This window comes from Polistes canadensis, unplaced genomic scaffold (genome assembly GCF_001313835.1).
Source record: "Polistes canadensis isolate GaletaPanama2010 unplaced genomic scaffold, ASM131383v1 scaffold_142, whole genome shotgun sequence".
NCBI lineage: Eukaryota > Metazoa > Arthropoda > Insecta > Hymenoptera > Vespidae > Polistes > Polistes canadensis.
Genome location: NW_014569689.1, coordinates 71,088 through 95,570, shown reverse-complemented (window position 1 = coordinate 95,570; position 24,483 = coordinate 71,088). Strand labels below are relative to the sequence as shown.

Genomic DNA, 24,483 nt, shown 5'->3' with positions numbered 1-24,483 from the left:
AACGATTGCCGTTATTATTATTTTCGATAACGTAAATATAAAAAGAAAAATAAATAACAATCAAATGCATTGAAGAAAAAATGATCTATCATTCGATATAAAGTTAATACATAAATTATAAAATTATTTATTGTTTTCCCAATAAAACAAAATCGAGGCCATATTATTAACCTTTTACATGAATCCAATCTACAATTATGTTGATAGAATCAGCCGGCTTTTGCGGTCGTGCATTTCGATGCACGAGAGATGCATACGAGAAATACTTTCACGAAAAATGTACACCGAAACGGTACGATCCTTCGAATAATAATTAATCATGATAGTAACAACAACGAAATATGTATGGTGGTAGCGTGTAAAAAAAAAAGAAAAAGAAAAAATAAAGAATTATTTAACCTTTGTTTTTTTTGTAGTGCACCAACTTAGACGTGGAATTTAATGTAAAACCTTATAACGAAATCCCAGGACCAAAGCCTATTCCGATATTAGGAAACACATGGAGAATGTTGCCATTGATCGGACAATATGAAATTTCTGATACCGCTAAAATAAGTCAATTGTTTTACGAGGAATATGGAAAAATCGTTCGTTTGAGTGGTTTAATCGGTCGACCTGATTTACTTTTTGTTTATGACGCTGACGAAATAGAAAAGGTTTATCGTCAGGAAGGGCCAACCCCTTTCAGACCATCGATGCCATGTTTGGTTCATTATAAAAGCATTATTCGTAAAGATTTCTTCGAAGACATAGGCGGTGTTGTCGGAGTGTAGGTGAAAATATTTTTATTATATTATATTATATATATATTCAAGTCACTAGTTAATACCTAGCTAGTTCCAAGCCCAAACAAAGGAGGAGTGTTCGAGGGTGAGATTAGCAAACTACCCTTGGTAAAAATAGTAAACTGCTTTCGGAAATAGCAATAAAAAAACTATTATAACAAGACGAGGTCCTAACAAAAAGAAAAAAAAATATATCTTGATCTTTTATTTATCGAAATCTTTATTTTCTTTTATTCGTTTGTGCTTATATCAATACTGAATCATTTTATGCTATTTGGAAAATATTTACGACAAGGCAATACAATAGGTCTGATGATTCTCTTATCTCTTTCGAAAAAAAAAAATTCTTTTAGATCTGTTTAACTTAGGTGTAGCCACTTCTTTCTACCTCACGTAGCCCTTTAAAGTCATTAGGATCTTAGATCATCATCATTTTTATATAAATCGAAAGGAAACTTTTTCGTTGGAATAAAAGAATTTTTTATTTTATCAAACACAAATCATCTATAGATTTTATTCTTAATCTTTTATTCAAAGGGTAATTCAAAGAGTATTCAAAGTTTTTTCTACAATTGTTGAAAAAGTATTTAAGAGATTTGAATTTTCTAATGACTTAGGATCCTTTTGAATAGCTACTTCAAATTCTGGAAAATTATTAAACCTTCGTCTATTATAAATCTTATCTTAATCTTCAAGACGAACCTTGAACTTTACCTTTTATGGCTATTCTACAATTATTTTCATTTTTTTTTTTATTTATTCTATACATTACATTTATTCCCATATTTTGTTCTGCATTTTTATACGCAATTCAAATATTAAAACAGAAGGAAAAAAAAAACGAAAGATTGTTTAATATGTCAACAAAAACTTCTTTGGTAAATTGTCGAAACATTAAACATCATTGAGTGCCACTTTGTAAGTGGCTTGTTATAATAAATCAATATTTAACTAGACACGGTGAACCATGGAGAAAATTTCGTACGCGTATACAGAAACCAGTTTTACAACCGCAAATTGTAAAGAAGTACATAACACCTATAGAAACTGTCACGAGTGATTTCATAACAAGGTAATTGTGATTAAATTAAATAAATCAGAAATTAAAATTCCCCTACCCCTCCCCCTCCCCCTCCCCCGTTGAAGAAAACATAATATGATAATTTAATTTAATAAATAATTTCAATCACAAATTCGTTTCGCAGGATAGAAGAAATTCAAAAAGAAAACGGAGAATTGCCGGGAGATTTTGATAACGAAATACACAAATGGGCTCTTGAATGTAAAATTTTATTATTATAATTAATTAGATTTGAAAACAAATTTTGATTATATTACAATTGTTTTGATATATGAAGGTATAGGATTGGTAGCTTTGGACGTACGATTAGGGTGTTTAGGTGAATCGCTTGAACCAGATTCAGAACCACAGAAAATTATCGATGCTGCTAAATTTGCTTTGAGAAACGTAGCAGTTCTTGAATTGAAAGCTCCTTTTTGGAGATACATACCAACTCCACTTTGGACACGATATGTTCGTAATATGAATTATTTTATCGAGTAAGTTCTATTTAAATTTCAATAAATTCAGATTCGGAATTTTGTATCAAGATTAATTTTGATCTTATATTGATTGTCTGTTTTTTTTTCTGTTGTATAAAATAAAATAATTAATTTTTAGAGTATGCACGAAATACATCGATGCTGCTATGGAAAGATTAAAGGAAAAAAAATCTACGAAGGAGGAAGATCTTTCGATGGTGGAAAGAATTTTAGCGACCAATGCTAATCCGAAATTAGCTTACATTCTTGCGTTGGATTTAATTTTAGTCGGCATTGATACGGTAAAAAATAAATACGGAATATATTTATTTTAATTGCATAGAGAAAAAGAAAAAAGAAATATTACAAAGGTATCATTTGTATTGAATAAAAATGTATACCTTTATACAATAATCATTGTTTTAGATATCAATGGCGGTATGCTCGATATTATATCAATTGGCGACAAGACAAGAAGAACAAGAAAAAGTTTATCAAGAATTACTTCAAATTCTTCCTGATCCGAATACTCCTCTTACTGTGTCGCATCTCGATCAAGCTATTTACACTAAAGCTTTTATTCGTGAAGTTTTTAGGTAAAGAAAAGGGAATTGTTTCTATGTGTTAGAGCTCTTAAAACTTTTCAACCCATTCGATGAAAAAAAAAAGTTATAAAATTGAATGCAGAATATTAATTAAACATTTGATATAATCTTCCGACAATTCGCGGTTACGTTTAGTATTAATAATTATCATCTCATTTTGCAGGATGTATTCAACTGTTATTGGCAATGGTAGAACGTTACAAAACGATAGCATAATTTGTGGTTACAAAGTGCCTAAAGGAGTAATTATCGATTTTAATGATTATCTTTGAATCTGTTGAAATATTTAAATCATTGATAACATCTTTCTTTCGTAATCTTATAATTTATATATAATAGGTCCAAGTTGTATTTCCAACAGTTGTAACTGGAAACATGGAGGAATATGTCGAGGATGCAAAAACATTTAAACCATCTAGATGGCTTAAAACTTCCGTTGATCAAAAGTTTCATCCGTTTGCGTCATTGCCATATGGATATGGTGCACGCATGTGTCTTGGTAGAAGATTCGCTGATCTTGAAATGCAAGTACTACTCGCTAAAGTATGTCATTTTAATATATAATTATTTTTATTGAAAATTCTCTTCATTATATAATGACATATTTTTTATGTTGTTATGCTTCAGCTGATACGATCGTACAAGTTGGAATACCACCACCAACCATTGAAATACAAAGTTACGTTCATGTATGCACCAGACGGAGAACTCAAATTCAAATGCATTAAAAGATAATAATTAATATATCCAATAATTACCGATTACATAAATAATATAAACGATAAAATCAAAAGATTGTAATAATACTTATATATAAAAAAAAAAAGAAAAACATAATTTCTTTAATCATAGAGAAAATAAAATAATAAAACATATATATATATATATAAAAGGGGTAGGGTATTTCTGACGCTCTTCTTAGTTCATTTTAATCCGCATGTGTCGCTAAAGTCGCGCATCTCGATCGATAATAATGCAGTTATTAATACCTCAGTTTTTTCGATAGATGGAACTTACAAGATTCTCAGGGATATATACTTAGAAAAAATCGAGAGTGAAATTGCACTTGTATATCAATTTTAATAAGAAATTTTATATGTGTTGGGTTCGAATTAGTGAGTACTTCGTTATCCCAGTATCAGTGTTAGATGATGCATTATTCCTAACCTATCTTTATTTACGCTATTAGAATTTCTTACTTTGACGTTTGGAGTACTCAGTGATAACAATGGCAAAATATCTTACGTGGAAATATCTTTTTCTATTAGTTATAATACAAATTGGTATGCAATTTATTTCTATACGATTTTTATTACAAAATAAATACGATTTTTCTTTAATCGTATATCAAATTAGTTATTCTTTTTAAAATAATTTGTTTATATATAAAATTCATTATTGCAGTCAATGCCAAAAGAATCAAGGATATGATTTATATGTCAGTTGATGGAGCTGCTGGTTGTTTTCGAAGACACAATGGAACACATCAATTTGGTTGCTCGTGTAAATAATTCTATACAATCATATTAAATATTTTAATAGCTTTCAACTTTTTAATATTTATTGTACTTGCTTCTCGCAGCAAGTAGATCTGGTAGCGTAGGAGTAATACATTTAATAGAACAAGAAGACGACGTCAGATGGTTGGAAACTAAAGCAACTGCAGGCCCATATACTGCGGTCTTACCATTTTCAATGTTTACCAGAGATATTCTTCTACGTTTGAAAAATACTAACAATATCAATGGCGTACTATTGGCAAGAAATACTAGTAAAAACTATCCAGATTTTTATTCGCCCGAGGATACTTGTCCAAACAGATATTCAAATTATAAAAAATGTAACGACAAACGTCCATGGAATCCTCACGGATCATCCATTCTATTAGAAGACTGGCCATTTCCCATGTTTTATATGGAGGTCATTAATTTATACATATATTAACTATTTATAATATTTTATAAATTTATCTAATAATAACAATTTCATATTGCTACAGAATCAAACACTTTTGGAAGCTATAAAGTCTTGTTTTTGGAATCATAATGCTCACGATCTTGAAAATCAAAGCGAGCGTTCTTTGTGCGCATTGGAGATGAAATCATTCATGTTTTCGGCTATTAATTCTGATTCGTGTATAAAACGTAGCGATTTTTATTTGAATATTAATCCTACATCGTTCTGTGATCCACTCGGAGATAGGAATATACATTGGCCATTAGCACCATTGAAATCAGATTCCAATTCTGTAATTATGGTTACCTCCAGAATAGATGCGTCTTCTATGTTTGATGGAATATCTCCTGGAGCATTAAGTACAATAACAGGCATAGTTTCATTATTAGCAACCGCTACTTATTTGAATTCTTTGAAACCATATATCAATAGTAAGTTACTTTATTTCAGAATCTTCACGCATAATTATTTAACAACGAAATAATATCATTTATTATTTTCAGATACAAATGTTGTTTTTACTCTTCTTAATGGAGAAGCTTTTGACTATATAGGTTCCAGTCGATTGGTTTATGATCTAAAAGAGGGTCATTTTAATGCTCTCGGTGGAATTAGTTTAAAACTTAATGAAATTTTAACTGTAATCGAACTTAGTCAATTATCCAAAGGAGATTTATTTTTGCACGTTAGCAACAATAAGACTAATACAATGATAAGTCAGTTAACCGAAGGGTTACAAGCTAAAGTATTGAGTAATAGCGTTCCACCTACGTCTGTACAAAGCTTTCTCGAAACAGAACCGAGTCTTACAACCATCGTTATAACTAATTATCCTGATCAATTTACCAATAATTATTATAACAGCATTTTAGACAATGCCAAGAGTCTTAATTTCAACAGGTATTACAAATTATAATAAATATACAGAATAATATATCATTCTAATAATTAACGTTTATTTTTTTGTTTTATTTTAGAAATGATACAAACGATCTTGCGTCGAGTTTAACAAATATAAGCGTCACTTTGGCGGAGACTTTGTATTACAACGTCACAGGTGTTAAAGCTCCAAGTGGAGATGTAAATAGGATCGAAAATATTATCTCTGAAATGTTGTCTTGTTATCTAGAAAGCGCAAAATGTAATCTGTTTCACGCAGCATCGTCTCCAGGAACCAAGTTGGCCGATCAAATTTTACCTTTATACGTCAGTGTACATAGGGTACCTAATACCGTTACAATTTTAACTGGTCAACTTTTGGCTCTGTTAACTGGCGAAATATTAGAAATGAATGAAACAGCGTGTTACGATCATCATCACGCGTGGATGGGTGGATATAATTTAACTGGAATTTGTATAAATTCAACGGTAAATTACAGTATAGCTTTAAGCCCAGCATTCATCATCAGTGGTATGTACTTTAATTTAATTTAATAAGAATATGAATACAATAATAAATATAAATGATCCTATTTAATACAGATTACGATATGAAGTCAGGAATATTTTCAACGTGGACAGAATCTATATGGCAAATGCTAAGTGTTAGAATGTTCTTGAAACCTTCTGCAGCAACAGAACGTCTTAGCATGATTCTTGGCAGCATAGTGACTAGCACATCTTTTATTTTAGTGTGGTTTATTAATTCCAAGGCTGATATATTATTTAATTCCAGGTGATAAAACAATGTATGTTTATTTTAAAAATGCATATACATTTTTTTAAGATATAAAACAGACAAAGTTTCATTTTATAGGCGAGCTGTTGATTGCTAGGGATACGCTGCGGACCACATATCAATGACCAGGTTGGATCATCGAAGAGATGATGTTCCCGTAACAAGCCTTTAAACATATATGTGTGGTACGCCCTCGGACGATTTTTTTAAGTCTGTATCAAAAGAAAATTAGGGTTTCACCTCACTAAAAAAAAATATATACCAAGAAAATTAATTTATCTTAAAATATTGAGTTAACGTGGGATGTATGATGCATTAAAAAAAAGTGAGATGAGTGTATGTATGATTTATAAGGTGAAATGTTTTAAAGAATATTTTCATCATTTCTTTAAACTATAATACAATGAATATAGATTTTCAGAACAACGTATTCAAAAACGAGGCAATCTGAAAATTATATAATTCATGGTAAAACTTTTGGTTGAAACAAAATATTCGTATTTAAAAAAGTATATTTTTATGGAAAATAACGTCTAACATTGTTTGTGAATGATTATAGACAAGCATCGCTTTGATTTTTATCTTTAGTCAATGAATTATTTTGAGGAAAGATGCAGTCATATTTGTAATGATTCAAGCATCTTTTTGTCGTAATATCCTGCTTACAGATTTTTATTAATAACTTTTAAAAACTACGATAATTCATTTACTTAATCGTGATTAGTAACAATTAATTTCTAAAGAAACGAATAATATTACAAAGTTTCTTATTTCTTTTTTTTTTTTATATTTAATATATTTAATATTGCATTTATTTGCACATAAGGTTATATATATATAAATTAATTTATAGTTAAATTTATTCAAATACTTTCCTCTGTAGATTTCTTCTTCTGTATGTTACAAATGAAGTCTTGCATCGGTTATATTAGAGAGAATGAAATTTAGTCGAAGAAAGGGGGGTGGTCTGTGTACAATACCTTCTTTTCGTGTAGTACAATTTAAAAATACTTATATAAAAATCAGAATTGAATAGAATAATGTATTTTTTACATAGAAGAGAAGAAAAACAAAACAAAAAATTATAGAGAAACAGTCATCCAAATAGTGTTGTATAATAAAAAAAGAAGAACAAATTTTGTGGAGTACCCAAACTGATTTTACTAAAACAAAACAAAAATCAAATATTTTGTAGTATATAATATTAATGATTAAAAATAAAAGTTAATACTGACACGTAATGGTATCTTTAAAAAAAAAAAAAAAAAGAAAAAGAAAAATTAAACACATAATACACACACACAAACGCGCGGAATATGTTAAGGGTAAAGAATTAGACAAGACGAGGACAATTATAAGAACAAAATTTATGCAGAATCGATTAATATCATATTTCAAGTATATCGTACGCTCAATTACTTGGCATTAATAATTGTGGAAAAGCCAAATGTAATAATAAAACGGAAAGAACTTGATCGTAAATTTTCTTAATCGCTACAATTATTATCATTTTTATTTATTTTTTTGTTTTTTTTTTTTGCTTTTTTTTTTTTTATTTTTTTTAAATTTACTACACTAAAATATGTAGCAGGAATTTATTATTTGTTTTACAAAACGTTTTGTTATATTTATTATTAATATAACAATATGACCAGCGAGAGACTTATCGGTACGACAAAGATGGAAAAATTTGTATTGCAAGCGTGATGGCATTTATTATCAATAAACAACTTATTTAACAGGGCCTTTGATGTACATGAGAGAGATAATAATGCTTCTTAATGCGCATTTTTTTTTTTTTTTTTAAGTATGTTAATACGTATAGTTTACGTTTGAAAAATTTGGCGGAAGTTAGGAATGGACCGATTATATTTCTTTTTTATTCTTCATTTGCGAATAATTATTCCCAATGAAGTATTATATTTTTTTTATATATCGACGACAATAAATATTTTTTTTCTTTTTTTAAAACTTACGAAAGAATATATTTTTTTTTTTCTTTTATTAATAAAACTTTAATAGAATAAAAAGAAGAAGATATAACATTTTAGCAATACTTGCTAAAAAAAAAAAAACAAAAAACTTTTGCCTTATTCATCGATTCAAAAAAAAAAAAAAAAAGAATAAAGTAACAAATTAATATATATAATCTTTTAATAATTCGAAGCAACAAAATAATAAGAGTAAATAACATTTTTTTAAACATCAACAAATATTAAAAAAGAAAAATAAATAAAATAAATGATATTTCAAACACTCGCAATAAAAGAAACAATTTATAAGACTATAATAATAATATATGTTCTGGTCCATTCCTATCTTACATTTAATGTAATTCACACGTAGGACTTCGCACATTACATGATAATCAATAATCAACCTGCAGAGAGAGACGTGGGTATGAGGCTTACTCTTCTTGTTATTTTCAGTTCATATATGTGTGTGTGTGTGTGTGTGCGTGTGCACATGCGAACAATTTTCTTTGTCTCCTCTACGCACATGTATAATTTCATATATATCTCAAGGACGAAAAAAGTATTTATTTGGATTACAATAGAAAAACATGCCAAGTGCATACAAAAATTATTTTTATTCATGTGCATATGGACTATTCTTTTTTATTATTATTATTATTATTATTATTATTATTTAAACGTTTCTTATCTTTCCTTTTCTTTTTTTTAATTTCTTTTTACGATGCACGCGCACACAACAGTTTCAACCTCTTTGATACCGGTAAAGAATTTCTTTTTTTTTTCTCCCACTTGTGTTTGTTTGTTATTATTTCGCGTTTGTAAGTATTTCATAGTTTTTAGTATACAAGTATGAAGTAGGAGGCTGGGCACCGCCCACCGAGTTATCACAGTCGTCTGGTGCCGCAGCACATACGTATACGTGGTTCAGCCTTACAACCTACCTCTTAATCTAAACATTATATCTGAATTCTAATTATTTTAAAAAACAGTATAGTTCCGTACAAGGTAGTTTATATGTTACATATTAAAGCAACGATTTATTTTCTTTTTTTTCTTTTTTAGTCTCTTGTCTCATGCTACCAGGAGCATGCATGTATTATTATTGCTGTCATTTAGAAACACAGCGGCCTAACTAGATAGAGCATTTTGCTAGATGTATCTTTTTTAAAAAAAAAAAAAAAAAAGATACAAATACAAAACATTCGCAAAGAATGTATAGCGTAGAAGAGAAAGACGACAAATGTGTTAAATTGAAATAAATTTAAGCATATAGATCATTTATCAATTAATAGTTTTTATCGTATTTCTAGTTAAACCACCGTTCACCGTTATTCGTACACAACATATCACCGCCACAAACAACCCCACATACTCCCCCCACGACTTTACATAATTTTTCTCTCTTTTTTTGTCGCGTATTATTATTTAATATTTAATTTCTTTTTTTTTTCTTTTCTTTTCTTTTTTTTTTTTATACTACCACATATATGGAGCTATACTGTCAGCTGTCTTCAACTGATAATAGCGTTTTACTGGACTTTTAAATTGTACAATATAATAATGTTAGCACATATCTGTGTTATTATTTTCCTTTTTTTTTCTTTTGCATATCTCTCAGTGTTACAACAATAATACATCGGACAAAAATTTTTCAATCGAAGTTAGTCAAAAATCTTATAGATTTAATCTCTTCAAGTACACATTTTTTTCTTTTTTTTTTTTTAAAATACACACTGAAGGGTAATTTATAAATTACTAATGGAAGCACTCTGTAAATCTACTATGTACATTAAAGCATAAGGAAGTACTCAAGACTTTAGGTTTCTTTTCTTTTTTTTTTTTTTTTTTCATGTAACTTTACTGTGTACAAGTGGATAGTAGTCCGATATTTAGAACCCTTTTTGTATTGTATTTTTTCGTATTTTTCTTAGACTCAACTGACTAGTGTGTGATTACGTGTAAGCTGTGAGCTTTATTCGTGCATTTATTTAAAAAAAAAAAAAAAACGTAATAAAATATTTTCTATACGTCGAACTATTCAAAGAAAAAAAAAAAATGATAATTCGTAGATGGAAGTTATTATTAATTTTCATTTGCAATATTCATTCAGAGAAAAACATCTCTCACCGTTTTATGTTACATATGTTTTTTTTTTTTTTTCTTTTAAATTATCCAGGAAGAAAATGTATTTGTAAATGTACAAAGTGATGGACGGAACGTCAGAAGAGATTATTACGTTCAACTAGTATAATATTTTTTAATGAGAAATAAAGAAAAAAATATTTCCAACGCTCTGTATCCAGTAAATATAATAAATATTTCACGTAAAACGTAATGATCATGTGTAGACAGCAAAAGTACAGATTTACTTATATTCTACAAATGGCATGTGGGTGTCGTCGTTCGCTTAGGACTTTGTTTAATTGAAAAAGAAAAATTTCGTTCTTTTTTTTTTCTCTTTCTTTCTTTCTTTCTTTTCTTTTAGATAATAATAATTTGTTTTCTTCAGTTTTTTGTAACCTTAGTAACAGTTCCATATTCATATGTACAGTAATACCGTGTCTTATAAATTGACGGTAGTTGCACAGAGACGACACTTAGAGTTTAAAAATATAATCATCATATATTTTAAGTATTATTATATTATCATCGTGTTACTAATAGATCGTATTATTATTATTAATATTATTATTATTATTATTATTATTATTAGTACTATATTACTATCCTCATCATCATCATCATCATCATCATCATTTTCATTATTGTTATTAATAATTATTATTAATATTATTGTTTAACTTGGAGGGACAGCACTTTGCTATGTCACGACACTGCAGAGCTGAGAATAAAAGATTGTAGAAGTTACCACGCTCCTTGATGGCACGGAAAACAATGATTTTCATTAACTTACAACAGTTTTTTCTTTTTTTTTTTTTTTTTTTTTTTTCTATTTTAATTATATCTGCACGAGCGGAACAACTTAGTTAGTTTGCGGCAAATATTAGACTAGCGCGGATGTCGTGTACACGGGGAAGTAATTTAATATTCCAATTCAAAATCAAAATTCAACACCTTTATCTAATTTAATTTTTAGCCCTTTTTTCTTTCGCGAAGCTGAGAGAAAAAACGATATTAAAATACAGGCGGTAAAAAAAAAAAAGGAAAATTAAATATTGTTTACTCGTTCAGACACTGCCCTTTAATCTTCTTCTTATTCTTTCTTTCTTTCTTTCCTTCTTTTTTTTTTTTTTAATTATTCTCTCTTATTTTTATCATACGTAGATTAGAAAAACATGATATAATTTAAGTTACTCGTAACTTTACAAAGAATATATACCTTTTGTGTTTATTTTTTTTTGTTTCTTTTGGGAAAGCAATTTTCTTTAGTATAAAAATATAAAAACGCTAGTATATTATGGCATATTTCGCAAATCTGAAGATGTTGTGTGTGGTTGCTGTTGTTCTTAGTGAAATTATTAGATGATTTTTAATTGAAATTACAATAAATAACAAAATTTTATGAATATATACAGATTTTAATATGTCTTTATATATTTTATACGTAGCATTTTATCTATTGTCTGCATTGTCTTTTAATATTTTTCTTTTCTTTCTTTCTTTATGTGTGTAAAATAAACAGTGTGCACATATTTCGAAACAACATTTTATCGATTGCAGACTAAAGAAAATTTTCATTATAAATTGTAAAACAACAAAAAATATATTAACCATTTTTTGGAAGTACTACTTATATTTTATATTGCAAATAGAATTGATTTCATAAATCAAAACGACTCTATAAGTAATAACAAAAAAGACAAAAAAAACAAATACTAAGAATAATTTAACTCTTATTACTAAATTTACCACAAAAAAAAACTGAGAAGAGACATTAAAGTCAATAAGAGTCAATAAAAATTTCATATCTTTCTTTTTCTCTATAAAGAAAAAAAATCGCAGTATACTTCAATTAAGTTACACATCGAAGACCACGATTTTTCATTCTGGTACTTAAGGGGAATATCAAATATTCGTTTGTTCCTATTTCTTTAATCATAGAAACGTTCAATCATTTGGGTAATGAGTGGAGGATTTAATTAATATTTTCAGAGATTAATAGAATAAATTTTTTCCATTTTTTTCTTCTAATAATATAGTAATAAAAAGGAAGATACAAAGCCAGAGCCCAGAATAGACGCATAGGTAGGAGACGATAAGAAGAGGAGAGAGAGAGAGAGAGAGCGTGATAACCCCTACTCATGTACCCTTGGTTGCCGCGAGAATGATTACGTATTTAACAGTTAAAGCGAAATCTATCCTCGAATACCTTAATACTGTAATAAGCAACTGGATTTGAAGGTACCTTAAAGAGGTTATTGTTGACGTATCATTAGTGATCGACAGAGGTCAGTGAAGATCATCTTCATCGCTATCGTTACCGTCTTTTGATCTATCGGCACCTCCTTCACCATCGCTAGAACCCGAATCACTTCCTGATTCTTCAGACTGCCAACCACCACCTCCACCACCACCACCGCCACCTCCACCGCCAGCTTGCTGCTGTTGGATTTGTTGTTGCTGTACCGCATGTTTGGATACCTTATGACGTTTTCCTACACGAGATACAGCTTCAGCACCAGCACCATCAAGCATTGGTTGTAAAATTCGTCTGCGCGCATTTATAAACCAGTTATTAACTTGTAGCAATGTTAGATTTGTCTGACTCGCTATTTGTCGTTTCTCGTCTTCCGTAGGATAAGGATGCTAAAACATATATAAGGAGATGTTTTTTGTAATTATATTATTTATTATATCATTTTACGTCTCATATATTTATTATTAACTTACAACTATATGTGCAAAGAGCCATGTTCGCATGATACTGGTCGCTTGTTTAGGTAGAACACCACGCTTCTGTCTTCCCTTTTTAACATTTCCATGATTACTACCATGAATACTACCATGATTTGAGGTAACAGTACCGGTGCCGCATTCTTCTTCATCTTCGCTTGGAGCTGGGGAAGGTGGTGATCCTGCAACAATAATATCTAAAAACGATTTATTATTGTGACATATAGAAAATTCATATTGAGACAATTTATATTAATAATTATTTATATTCATTATGCTATGCTATGTCCACTTTTTCTATTCGTTTTTTTATTATAATCTTTAATAATCAGGTTCCCAATAAGAATTCAAGATATGTATTAATGTCTAACCAAAATACTTTTCATCATTAGCATCTCCAACATCCACATATTCGGTTTCCCGTTCTTGTAGTGCTAGAAGACCCCAGTATCCAACTTCTTCTAAATATATTCTGTCAGCAGTATTTACATAGTCGATATCATCTATAAACGTTAATTTATAATTTGTTTTTTTAACTATTTTTAACTGCAATGAAAGAGAGCTATTTATAACTAAATATTTACAATCATCCTTAAAAGATCTAAACGAATGATTTATTTGCGGGCCAAAAATATGTGGTGAGAAAATATACAATTAAATATATATTATCAGCGAGGTATGAAAAGAATTTAATAAGAATTAGTAGATTTACCTTGACCAAGATACATATCGTTGGCAGGAGTGCAAGGATGAGCACCGATCTGAGAAAGCGGTGTACTTCCATGTACCGTAGAAGGTGATACCGGCTCATCATGATCTTGACTGTTAGATCTGACAGAACATTGGTTGGTAGACGTCGATTGAACCGAGGAAGGTCTATCATTTCCAATGTCCTCTTGTACGGCTACTTGATTTGCACCAACGTTTTCCAGTAGCAGATCCCCTCTGCTTACTCTGAATCCGTTAGTTCCCGACTCAACATCATTGCCTGTAGATGACAGCACCTGGCAAATATATGTCGCAACTAGCCGTCAGAGAGCAGGGCGGGGTTCTATTATATTTTAAGGGATGCACGTGTATTCATTTACATTTAATATTTTAATTAATAGTAATAATAAAACTAATACGCGTAAGAGAGACGATAGACGTATTTAGTTGGATACTAATTGTTAGTACAAAGAGATCATTGATATTGTTTTAGACATTGAACAAATGATTGTCTGTGAAATACACATACAGATTTGAATATTATGGTAATACTCGTACACCCCTGATTGTAAGGATATCTACTAAGGTAAGGGAACAGGCAAGGGTGCCCTGAGCATAGTGAAAACATCTAACCTGCAATGGACTGCTGCCATTGCTGCCACTGGACGGACCCATGTCGTGTCCATGGTGACTGTAGTCGCTGCGTAACAAATTTTCGCTTTGCATCTTGCCTTTTAGGCACGTTATATATCTGTTGCAGAAGTCTTTGCACAACTCCTGTACCTTTTCCAATTCCAGGAGATGAATTCGCAGCACTTGTATCGCCTTGATCATCTACAATCGTGTTTTTATTATATATTTATAAAACAAAAGAAATTCCTTGAACAGTTATTCATTTATTTATATTAACGAACGTGCATCGAGATACGCATGAATCCCCCATTCATTTGCCTAATTGATTGACTCCAATAAAAACAAAAACTAGGGAAAAGATATGAAATTGTATACATCATCTTAAAAATGATCATAGAAATTTAGATTATTTATAATTATCTTTCGAGATTTAAATAAATTCTACAATCGGGGGTCAATCGTGTTGGCCAATGAACGGTATTTTTCTTTTTGTTCTGAATAAACGTACCAAACCATCAATTTCCGGGTCATTGATTAAAAAAGGTTTTCGGTCTCTTTCTTGATGCTGCACAAAAGCTTGTATGTCCATGTTGAAGCTCTCGGACGTCGAGTTGTCCGAACTCTGAGTCGCTTGTTCGCATCTTTCAAAGAGTAACGCGAGAAGGGGGAATAGGGGATGCTTATATACGGCCCTTTTATCAGCTTCGAATTGGGCCTGGTCCTGATGGGTCGTATAATCGGCAACCCCACTCGCAGGGTCCTGATCATAACCAGGAGTCACCATCGCTAGCGCCACGGCGGTGCTACCCTCTTGCATTCTATCATTCCTCCCTAATACTCTCCATCCTTGGTTTTTATCCTTATTGGTTGATGATGAATTTTGATTGCGAGCTTATCTCGCATCAGACAATCACATCCTGGAAAAGATATTAAAAAGAAGTAAATAATAATAATAAATATGATGAATTAATTTTAAAATATAATACAAAGTGTTACATTTTATATAATGACAAATAACAAACGTGATATGTGATAGTAGATTTTGATGAATATATACGAATCAATATAAGATATATTATAAGAATATTGTAAAGTTCCTTTTTTATGTATTATAATACTTCTTAATATATATATACGTTTAATCAGTCTAAGTATAAAGGATAAAGGAAAATTGAAGTAGGATCGTTAATTTGAGTGCGACATAAACTCGCACGATCCTTCGTGCAAAAGTGGAAGAAGAAGAAGAAGAAGAAGAAGAAGCGGCTGCTTGCTGGTGGTAGAGAGAAAGTGGGTGGAGGGGTGGAGTTGGAGGTGGAAACGGAGGTCGAGAAGAAGTGGTAGAATATAGTGGATAGAAAGAGAACGCATATATATATATATGTTTAAGTGTATCTGTGTGGGTGTGTGAGAGAAAGAAAAAGAAAGAAAGAGAGAGTGAGTGAGGTCGTCGGTGGTATGAAGAACCGAACGATGCGGCACTGCATTTAAATGTCATCATTAGACGGCTTCAGCACCATCAGCAGCACTGCCACCGACACCGGGGCTCCGAAGGCTTTCATTCCGAACGTCCCTTTTGAATTTTCTTCAAATTCCCCCAACCCCTTCGTAGACAACGTTTTGGCATGAATAAATAAAATACTTCTCTCTCTTTCTCCTGTGGTGTATGGTGTGGTTTGGTTTGGTTTGGTTTGGTTTGGTGTGGTGCGATTCGGTTCGGTGCCGCTATCGATACTTCTGCAAAAAGTCAAACTCGCAAGAAGAGAGTATCTTCTCAATCCTTTAAACTTAGCAGATTGGATATTGGAATTCTGATTGAGTCTGAAAGATCTTTGGAACGATGCCGATTTTCTTTTTCTTTTTCTTCTTATTCTTATACTTTTTATCAAACTATTTTCTCTTACTTATAAATATTGTATATATATATATATGGTGGTTTTAATATTTAAATATTATCTACATCTCAAATATAGAAATACAAATAACCATTACTACTATTACAAATAACTCCGTCATTTTTAATCCCCATGGATAAATTTTTTTTTCTTTTCTCTCGAGATCATTTTGTTTATACGATTTTGAATTTAAACGTAATTTTATTGTCCCATCGATTCATTCCTCTTCTTATTCTAAATATACAAATATTAAATAGTATAAGAATAAAAGAATGATTGGTTAAATAAATTTTTGTGAAAAAAAGATGTTTGTACCAAATTACCCAAACTTCGATGAGCCATTTCCTTTTGTTTGGCTTAAGTTAAAAAACATTTCAAAAGTTAAATGTTAATGTTTTTTAAATGGACTATATCTTTTTGTTCACGATTATTATATTTTATTTCGCAAATATCTGTGCATTATTTTACTCTTCCGATAAAAATATAATCCTGAATAATCCTATAAAATCAAAAATAACGGAGATATTAAAAATAGTAGTAACAGTTATTAAACCACCCCGTATATTATTATTATAAACAAAAAAAAAAAGAGAGAGAGAGAGAGAGAATACATCATAAAGTTCTAGTTTCCAACCACCCCAAAACAACCATTCACCACAGCAAACCGTTTTCTTTCCTATAACATTCATCAGGAAAAAATTTAGTTTAAAAAATACACCTGGGGGTGAGGTAAATGGTCAATGAGAAATATGACAAAATAAAATTAAAAAAAAAAAAAGACAAACGTATAAACAATATGTTTTTGAAATAATTTTTTTTGGTATTATATTCGTATATAATATTATTATTATTATTATAAATTACTCTCCCCCTCGTACTTTTTCACTTAGTTAATCGAAAGAGAAAAAAAATGATAATTAAATTAGCCAATAATCAGTAAAATACTTTCAAGTTTTACGCGTTGATAAGAACACATTTCTTCCAACCCCCTTTTTCCCCTATCCCTTGTCCACCAAGCCCTCGAATGGTCGATCTAATTTGCTCGGCGGGAAATTTCATTTAAATTTCAAACTAAGCTCGTGGTAACAATTAAAAAATAATTTCCTTGAGTACCATCCCAAAGTAAGAGAAAAGAAAAGAAAAAGAAAAAAAAGAGGTATATGGAAAGGAATAGAAAACAAAAGGATTTTTTTCTTTTTATTTTTGGTCGGCTAACAAAAAATATCAAGGAAGAAGGAAAAAAAAAGGAATAAAAAGGAGTAGAAGAAGAAGAAGAAGAAGAAGAAAAAAAGGATTTGATTGCGAGTCTGATTGGGAATAGGACACACGTTGGGTGTCTAAAGCACAGGAGGGGGTGCCATTACTTGCAAGTGGCGCTTCTTCCTCCACCCCCTTCTCGTTTCTATCACCTCAACCCCCAACCCACCGGCTACCCCAACTGCATTTCCTATATCTCTCACGAGACCACACGATTCTTTCCGTTAAAGCACCAATATTTATCGTCCCCGCTGTCGCCACGCTGCTGCTGGTGGTGGTTTTCATTTAAAAATATTATCGCTGACGGTGAAAACGGTACCCCTCCCACCTCCACCCTACCCCCTTGACGGCAGGGATTGTTTCTTCCACGTGACACTCTTTTTATGAAATTTACTTCCTCCCTCGCCCATTTCCTTATCTATTTTTCTTTTTATTGTATTCTTAAAACAAAAAAATTACAAGAAACAAATCTTTCAATCAGAATTACAAATGATATATAATAATAATTATTTTGTTGCTAATATAAAATTTCTTCTTCTTTCTTTTTTCATTCGTTTAAAAATTCGAATTATTATAAAAAAATATTGATATAATTTATATTACTAGATGCACACGTGAAAGTTTTTAAATACATGTCCATTTATAAATATGAGCCCCCCTTCTCACAAGTACTTTTACACTATACACCACTACACACAACGGTGTATACTTTGGCTTTGGGAAAAAAATATGTTAGGGGAAGTCACAAGTGGCTCAACCAGACCTCTCGGTGTCTCTTCTTCTTCTTTTGTCACGTTTTTTTTTCTCGAGTACAGCTGTAGACGTTTAACACTAAACCTAACAACAGTTTATGTGTTTTCTTATTTCGAATTAAATTGGTCTCTTATCTATATATAATTCAATTTTTTTTTAAACTCTATTACGTATACTGATTAAATGATATTTATATAATTATATTTGTTATTTTAAATTTACAATTGAAATTCGATCATTCGATTGATCGTGTTACGCGTTTATTGTTAAATAAATCAAAACAACAAAGATCAAAGTTCGCGATATAATTTTCATTTCAAATTTTAATCTCGCGTTCGTTTTTATTCCTACGAATAATTACACAATATATATCACGTAATAATTAAGAGATAAGAATAAAAAAAATGAATTACTTAATATTAAAATTATATATATCCAGAATTCGAATATTCAATTTTTAAAATTTTCTCGATTTATTATCATAATTTTCCTTTTAACATCACTGTGATTATTCGTGATTAGAAATGATTTCAGACTATCGTATTATTTTTACGATGAAAACAAAACAGAAAAAGGTGCGAAATCAAAGAAGAAAAAACTAAATTCAAATATTCCAAGTAAGCCGAACTTTTCTTCATCCCTTATTTTATCCCCTTTGAAAAAATACAATTTGAACACGTGCATAGGGTACTTCAAAACCCACCTTCCCCTTTCACCTCTTCCCCGTTTGTGTTACTAAGACTATTGTTAAACGAAAAAAAAAAAATATACTGCGATATAAAAGATTGCGAATTGTCGTAAATGCATTTCACTATAAAACCGGTTGTTGTTTACTATAGTTTGTATACTAACAGAAGATAAATGCATACGAGGAGTAAGAAGCACAGGATAGAAAGGTGTGTAGGTGTTAAAACACGCCCCACGTTCGACTAACGAGCATTACCTGTTTCTCTCGTCCCCTTTCACCCTTGTTTTACCTAACCTTCCCCTTACAACCCCCTTTCACCCCAATTTCACCTTGACATACGATCTGTCTGTCAGTCTCGGGTATTTTCGATAAACGGCAAGTTCAAAGCATTAGTATAACAGACCGTGAAATTTGTCACTTTTCTACTTTACCAACCGATTTGAATACAAATGCATTGGCGTAGACTACTCTGTGTTGTTTTTTTTTCTTCTTTGCATTTAACTCTCATTCGTTTCCAATTTCCTCCTCTTTTCTATTATCTTTTACTTTCATTCTTTCTTTTTTTTTTCCCTCCCAACCCCGATTGAGCGTAAAACAAGGGAAAAATAGAATAGTATGATAATTTTTTGATGAGAGAAAAAGAGGGCGTAACAAAAAGTACAGGGGCTACCGTTACCACTGTTGCCGCTACTGGTCTGCGAATGGTCAAGACCGTAATAACGAATGAAATTAATCGGGTGCACAAAAAGAAATAAATAAATAAATAAAAAAAGGAAATTGTGTGAATATATTATATAGAAAAATTTATTTTAATTATCAAACGATTATTAATTAATATCATAAGTAATCGAAAATAATTGTTATCATTTTAATATTAATTTCTCTGTTATAATTAATAGAATATTTGTTATAGAAATATATATATATGATGCCGATTGGGGGGGGATCTGTGATATATCAGATAGAAATTAACTTTATCTAATCTAATTTCATATAATATATATTACAATTAATGACAATTGATTTTAATCGAAATTATATGATCAAATTCAATTATAATTTTCAATTCTACTTTTGTAGAATACAGTGTTCTTTAATAGTTTTGTGTTCTTATTTCTCTTGAACGCTTATGGCGTTTCTTTTGCCACGAAGAGACAGATAATCGCAACAACGGTTCATTACACTGATTGTCCGTACAATACAGTTCGTCACGATACGAGAGTACCATGTGCGCATGTTATCATCGATATTAACGCCCGTCTCTTAATATCTCATGTTACATATATATACACATACACACATATATATATATAAATATAAATAACTGTGTATACGTGTATATTTACGAACATACGATTAAAACCATTTGCTCTCATCAAAATGTAGCAATTAATATAAACGTGATCAAAGGTAAATGTTAAATATATATATATGTGTGTGTGTGTGTGTGTGTATGTATATTTATAAACATATTTACATTTTTTCGATTGCGTCACATCTGACATGAATATACTTCGATTTATATCCCTTTCTCTCTGATCTTTGATCTTTGAATAAATAATTGAATTAAATATTATCAACGTCATATACGTGTCATACGAAACACAACACAACAAAGTATAAAACAGTATTGATCATTTCCACGCGTCCAATCGAATTTATTTTGTTTCTTTTTTTTTTTCTTTTAATCAACGCATTCTCGCGCATACGTGTATTCATTTTTCCTCGTGCAGCACACACACGCACACAGCTCGTTTTATTCTGAATTATTATTTCTAGAAAGACAAACAAAAAAAAAAAAAAAAAAAAAGAAAAAAAGGCAAACACTACGATTACAGGTATAAGAAAAAACAGATAATATATGCTCGTAATTAGCGTGCTGCATATCGATAATGAGTGGGTCATTATATTGAAATAATTTACTTATTGCGTTGATGTAACTTAGAAAATAAAATATAAATGGAAAATATACAAAACATCGAGATGTAAAATGCATAATCGATTAAGTTCGGTTCGTAACATTTATGATATTATTACTATAGTATTAATTATCCCTAAAAAAAAGGAACTAGATCGAAGCCCCTTGTTTTAAACAGAGGAATGGACCAGAATAGAAATCTCACCTATATATATATATATATATGAACTATTCATTTAAAATATCGATTAATTACAATTAAAAAAAAATGGTTCAATAAATGAATATAAACACACTTGAATGCATTGTAAAATAATATATACGACCATAACAATATTAACAAAAACAAATTAATCTAATTTATTGTAAATAAAAGAGTGAGGTTATCAGTGTGTGACAACTCTTAATGGTAAATAAAGAAAAAAAGAATAATTCCGAAAAAAAATGTATGCGTGAACTGAAATTAAATATCGTTTAAACTAATGAATGGTTCATATATTATTATTATTATTATTCTCCTCATTAAATCGAACATCGAGAAGGATTGGAGAGTAAAATGCGATGATATCGATCGCATCAATCCGCGGATTCTGTCAAGCAGGCCGCGCGCTGGACTCCGAGAAATGGGCGTTCACTTTTGCCACGGCAATGCGCATACAAAAAATGACCATTTTTTCCTTTTTTATTTTTTTTTTTTTTTATTTTTTTTTATTATTTTTTTCTTTCCTTGATATTAAGCGCAAGTGTCTGCGGCACGCACCCATACCTGGTGTCGAAGGATGGAAGAAAAGACGAACGGTAGGAACGATGGAAAGGAATAAAACGAACCTAACCTCTAATATACAACTGCAACTAACTACTAAATACTCGACATAAGTATTCTGTCGAACGGTCAACGAGAACCATTTAAAAAAAAAAAAAAGTCACCAGAAATTAAATGTCATGTTTCTTTTTTTCGTCTTAATTTAAATAACCAATTGGAACGCGTTAGACTTAGCCGAAATGCATTTAGAAAAATTAAAATATTATTCGTAACGCGTTTTATACTTTGAACACATTATCTCTCTCTCTCTCTCTCTTTCTCTCGTTCGTTCGTTCGTTCCTTTTTTTTTTTTTGTATCTTGCTTACCGTGATCAAAGTCTCCCAAAGCTGGTTCTTGCACGGGTCACGCTGCACTTTCTGTTTTATCCTCCTCCTCTTATTCTTATTCTTCTTATTCTTCTTCGTTCCCTTCAATTCAACTCTTCCTTCGTCCCTCTATTACGAATGTATTATCTTCTTCTATCTCCTTTCTTTCTCACTCTTTCTCCCTTTGTGTTTATTTTCTCTTTTTATAAAAGGGGATCATGCCGATTGAAATTCGGCAAGTTGTTTCTTCTTCAAACCGAACACACTGCTGCTGACCACTTCTATCTATCTTTCTTTCTTTCTTTCTTTTTTTTTGTTACTCTTTCTCTTTCTATCTCCCTTGTCGTCTGATTTTTGTTCCTCCTCCTCTTTTTATATACACATATATATATACATATAGATATTACATATACATATAAATGTATTTTCTTTTTCAACCTATCCTTTTCTGTCCACGTGTTAAAACAACAAGCACACTAACGTCCAGATTTCTTCAAACACCGGTTTAAATGATCCTAGTATTGGGATGATATCAGTGCGCTATGTTTACCAGCGTTCAACTCGATGATAAATTTAAGTAATCGGACATTTTTCATAGCGACCGTCGTACACCCCACCGTTCTCTACTCCACCATATCTCTCTCGGCTTTTGTGACGTCATCGATTCAATACTTTTCGCGAAGGTCCCTCGCGAGAGCCCCCCGTAGTACTTAATTTTACGGTCAGATGACGCCACCCGTTCTCCCAACCTAACCTCGAACCGGACGTCATTGCGTGCATCCCTTGCAATACCGCCAAATTTGAATTGAAACTTTTTTTCCTCTCCTTTTTCTTTTTTATTTATTTATTTATTAACTTTTAACATTCGCATTTTTATACGCACGGAGGGAGGGGGAAACAGAGATTTTGTAGAAATGATTGAATTATGAAAATACGAATTGAATAAGATATCAATAGGATTAATCATTGATAGATAAGGTTCTGTTATCTTTTAGTCGGATAATAGATAATACATTGGTCAAGTTATCCTTTAATGTTATAGATATTTTCAAATTTATCAAATGAAATTAAGCGTTGCGTATTTAAAAGGTAAATTTTGTTTATTTGAGGAACAGAACTTTGATGTATTTTTTTTTCGTATAAGAAAATACATTTATGCATTATTGCAACATAATTCTAAAATTACAAAAATACTTCGATGAGATTAGATAAGAGTTTTAGAGTAAACACGTTGCATAAAGATCGATATGATTAGATATTTTGTATTTCTTAACTTTTGCCCCCGGGGGAACAAAAACAATACCTTTGCATAGGGGGGGTGCATTTTGTTATAATTACGATCGATGTATGTAAAATGATTTCGTTGAATAGGTGACGTTATATTTTGTAGAGTCACTTTTAGATTATTGTTTAATCGTTACACGATCGATTAATCTCAAGTTCGTAGAAATATATCAAGTAAGTGAATTATCAAGAATATTTGTAATAGCGATCAGGAAAATATTTGAAAATGAAATAAAATTGAGAAAGAAAGAGAGAGAAAAAAAATGTATTACTATCTTTATCTATTCGTCTGACTTTTTACTTTTTTACCTGGCCATTCTCGATGAGTAATAACTTCGAACGATATCTTATCATTTATTTCTTATCAGAACGAGAATAGTCGAGCAGATAGAAACAGAATTACATCTCAGTTTAAACTAGGTAGTTTTGCCGATTGAAGATTCCGTTTTCGGTTAAGACGATAAACATGGATTCTCGAACGATTGTATTATCGTTTTTTCTTTTATTCATCGTCGTCGGCGTTGTTCATTGCCAATTGGATTCTAAACAAAAGGACAGTGTTGTTAATACTACGGATATAAATTTAAACAAAAATCGGGCAATTACTGACACGTCTGTCGTTTTAGGAACAAATCTTCCGAGTTTGTGTACAATTTGTTCCTGCGGTTGTACGTCATTATTGTTTATTTTGTTTTCTAATAATAATATATAAGATATCATTTTTATCATTATATTATATATATTTTAATATTAATAAATAATAATAATAATAAGAAATATAGAAGGAAGAATAATAATAAAAATTGTTAAAAATTAATATTATTG

The 24,483-nt window shown here is 30.6% G+C and overlaps 3 protein-coding genes across 7 annotated transcripts; 2 read left to right on the top strand and 1 right to left on the bottom strand.

Annotated features, from left to right (window-relative positions):
- Window positions 1-277: 277 nt before the first annotated feature.
- Window positions 278-3,763, top strand: LOC106788506 (probable cytochrome P450 301a1, mitochondrial). Its single transcript, XM_014751820.1, has 10 exons — window positions 278-292; window positions 417-769; window positions 1,741-1,857; window positions 1,991-2,067; window positions 2,144-2,345; window positions 2,467-2,629; window positions 2,754-2,923; window positions 3,096-3,174; window positions 3,272-3,475; window positions 3,560-3,763. The coding sequence occupies exons 1-10, from the start codon at window positions 278-280 to the stop codon at window positions 3,665-3,667; spliced, it is 1,488 nt and encodes a 495-aa protein (XP_014607306.1). The 3' UTR covers window positions 3,668-3,763.
- Window positions 3,764-3,937: 174 nt separating this feature from the next.
- On the top strand, window positions 3,938-7,702 carry LOC106788517 (nicastrin). Of its 3 annotated transcripts, XM_014751846.1 has the most exons (9): window positions 3,939-4,047; window positions 4,122-4,215; window positions 4,337-4,435; window positions 4,515-4,852; window positions 4,932-5,319; window positions 5,392-5,788; window positions 5,866-6,299; window positions 6,371-6,563; window positions 6,645-7,702. In XM_014751846.1, the coding sequence occupies exons 2-9, from the start codon at window positions 4,161-4,163 to the stop codon at window positions 6,661-6,663; spliced, it is 1,923 nt and encodes a 640-aa protein (XP_014607332.1). In that variant the 5' UTR covers window positions 3,939-4,047; window positions 4,122-4,160; the 3' UTR covers window positions 6,664-7,702. The 3 variants fall into 3 exon arrangements, with proteins under 3 accessions (XP_014607333.1, XP_014607332.1, XP_014607330.1); XM_014751847.1 differs by having other exon boundaries at window positions 3,938-4,215; window positions 6,371-6,576; XM_014751844.1 differs by having other exon boundaries at window positions 3,939-4,215.
- Window positions 7,703-11,447: 3,745 nt separating this feature from the next.
- LOC106788518 (homeobox protein PKNOX2-like) lies at window positions 11,448-23,044 on the bottom strand. 3 transcript variants are annotated; one of them, XM_014751848.1, is made up of 7 exons: window positions 22,375-23,044; window positions 15,246-15,654; window positions 14,738-14,938; window positions 14,109-14,400; window positions 13,768-13,899; window positions 13,394-13,578; window positions 11,448-13,309 (listed from the first exon to the last, which is right to left on the bottom strand). In XM_014751848.1, the coding sequence occupies exons 2-7, from the start codon at window positions 15,552-15,554 to the stop codon at window positions 12,953-12,955; spliced, it is 1,476 nt and encodes a 491-aa protein (XP_014607334.1). In that variant the 5' UTR covers window positions 15,555-15,654; window positions 22,375-23,044; the 3' UTR covers window positions 11,448-12,952. The 3 variants fall into 3 exon arrangements, with proteins under 3 accessions (XP_014607334.1, XP_014607336.1, XP_014607335.1); XM_014751850.1 differs by lacking the exon at window positions 13,768-13,899 and having other exon boundaries at window positions 22,375-23,042; XM_014751849.1 differs by lacking the exon at window positions 13,768-13,899 and having other exon boundaries at window positions 13,394-13,593; window positions 22,375-23,040.
- Window positions 23,045-24,483: the final 1,439 nt, after the last annotated feature.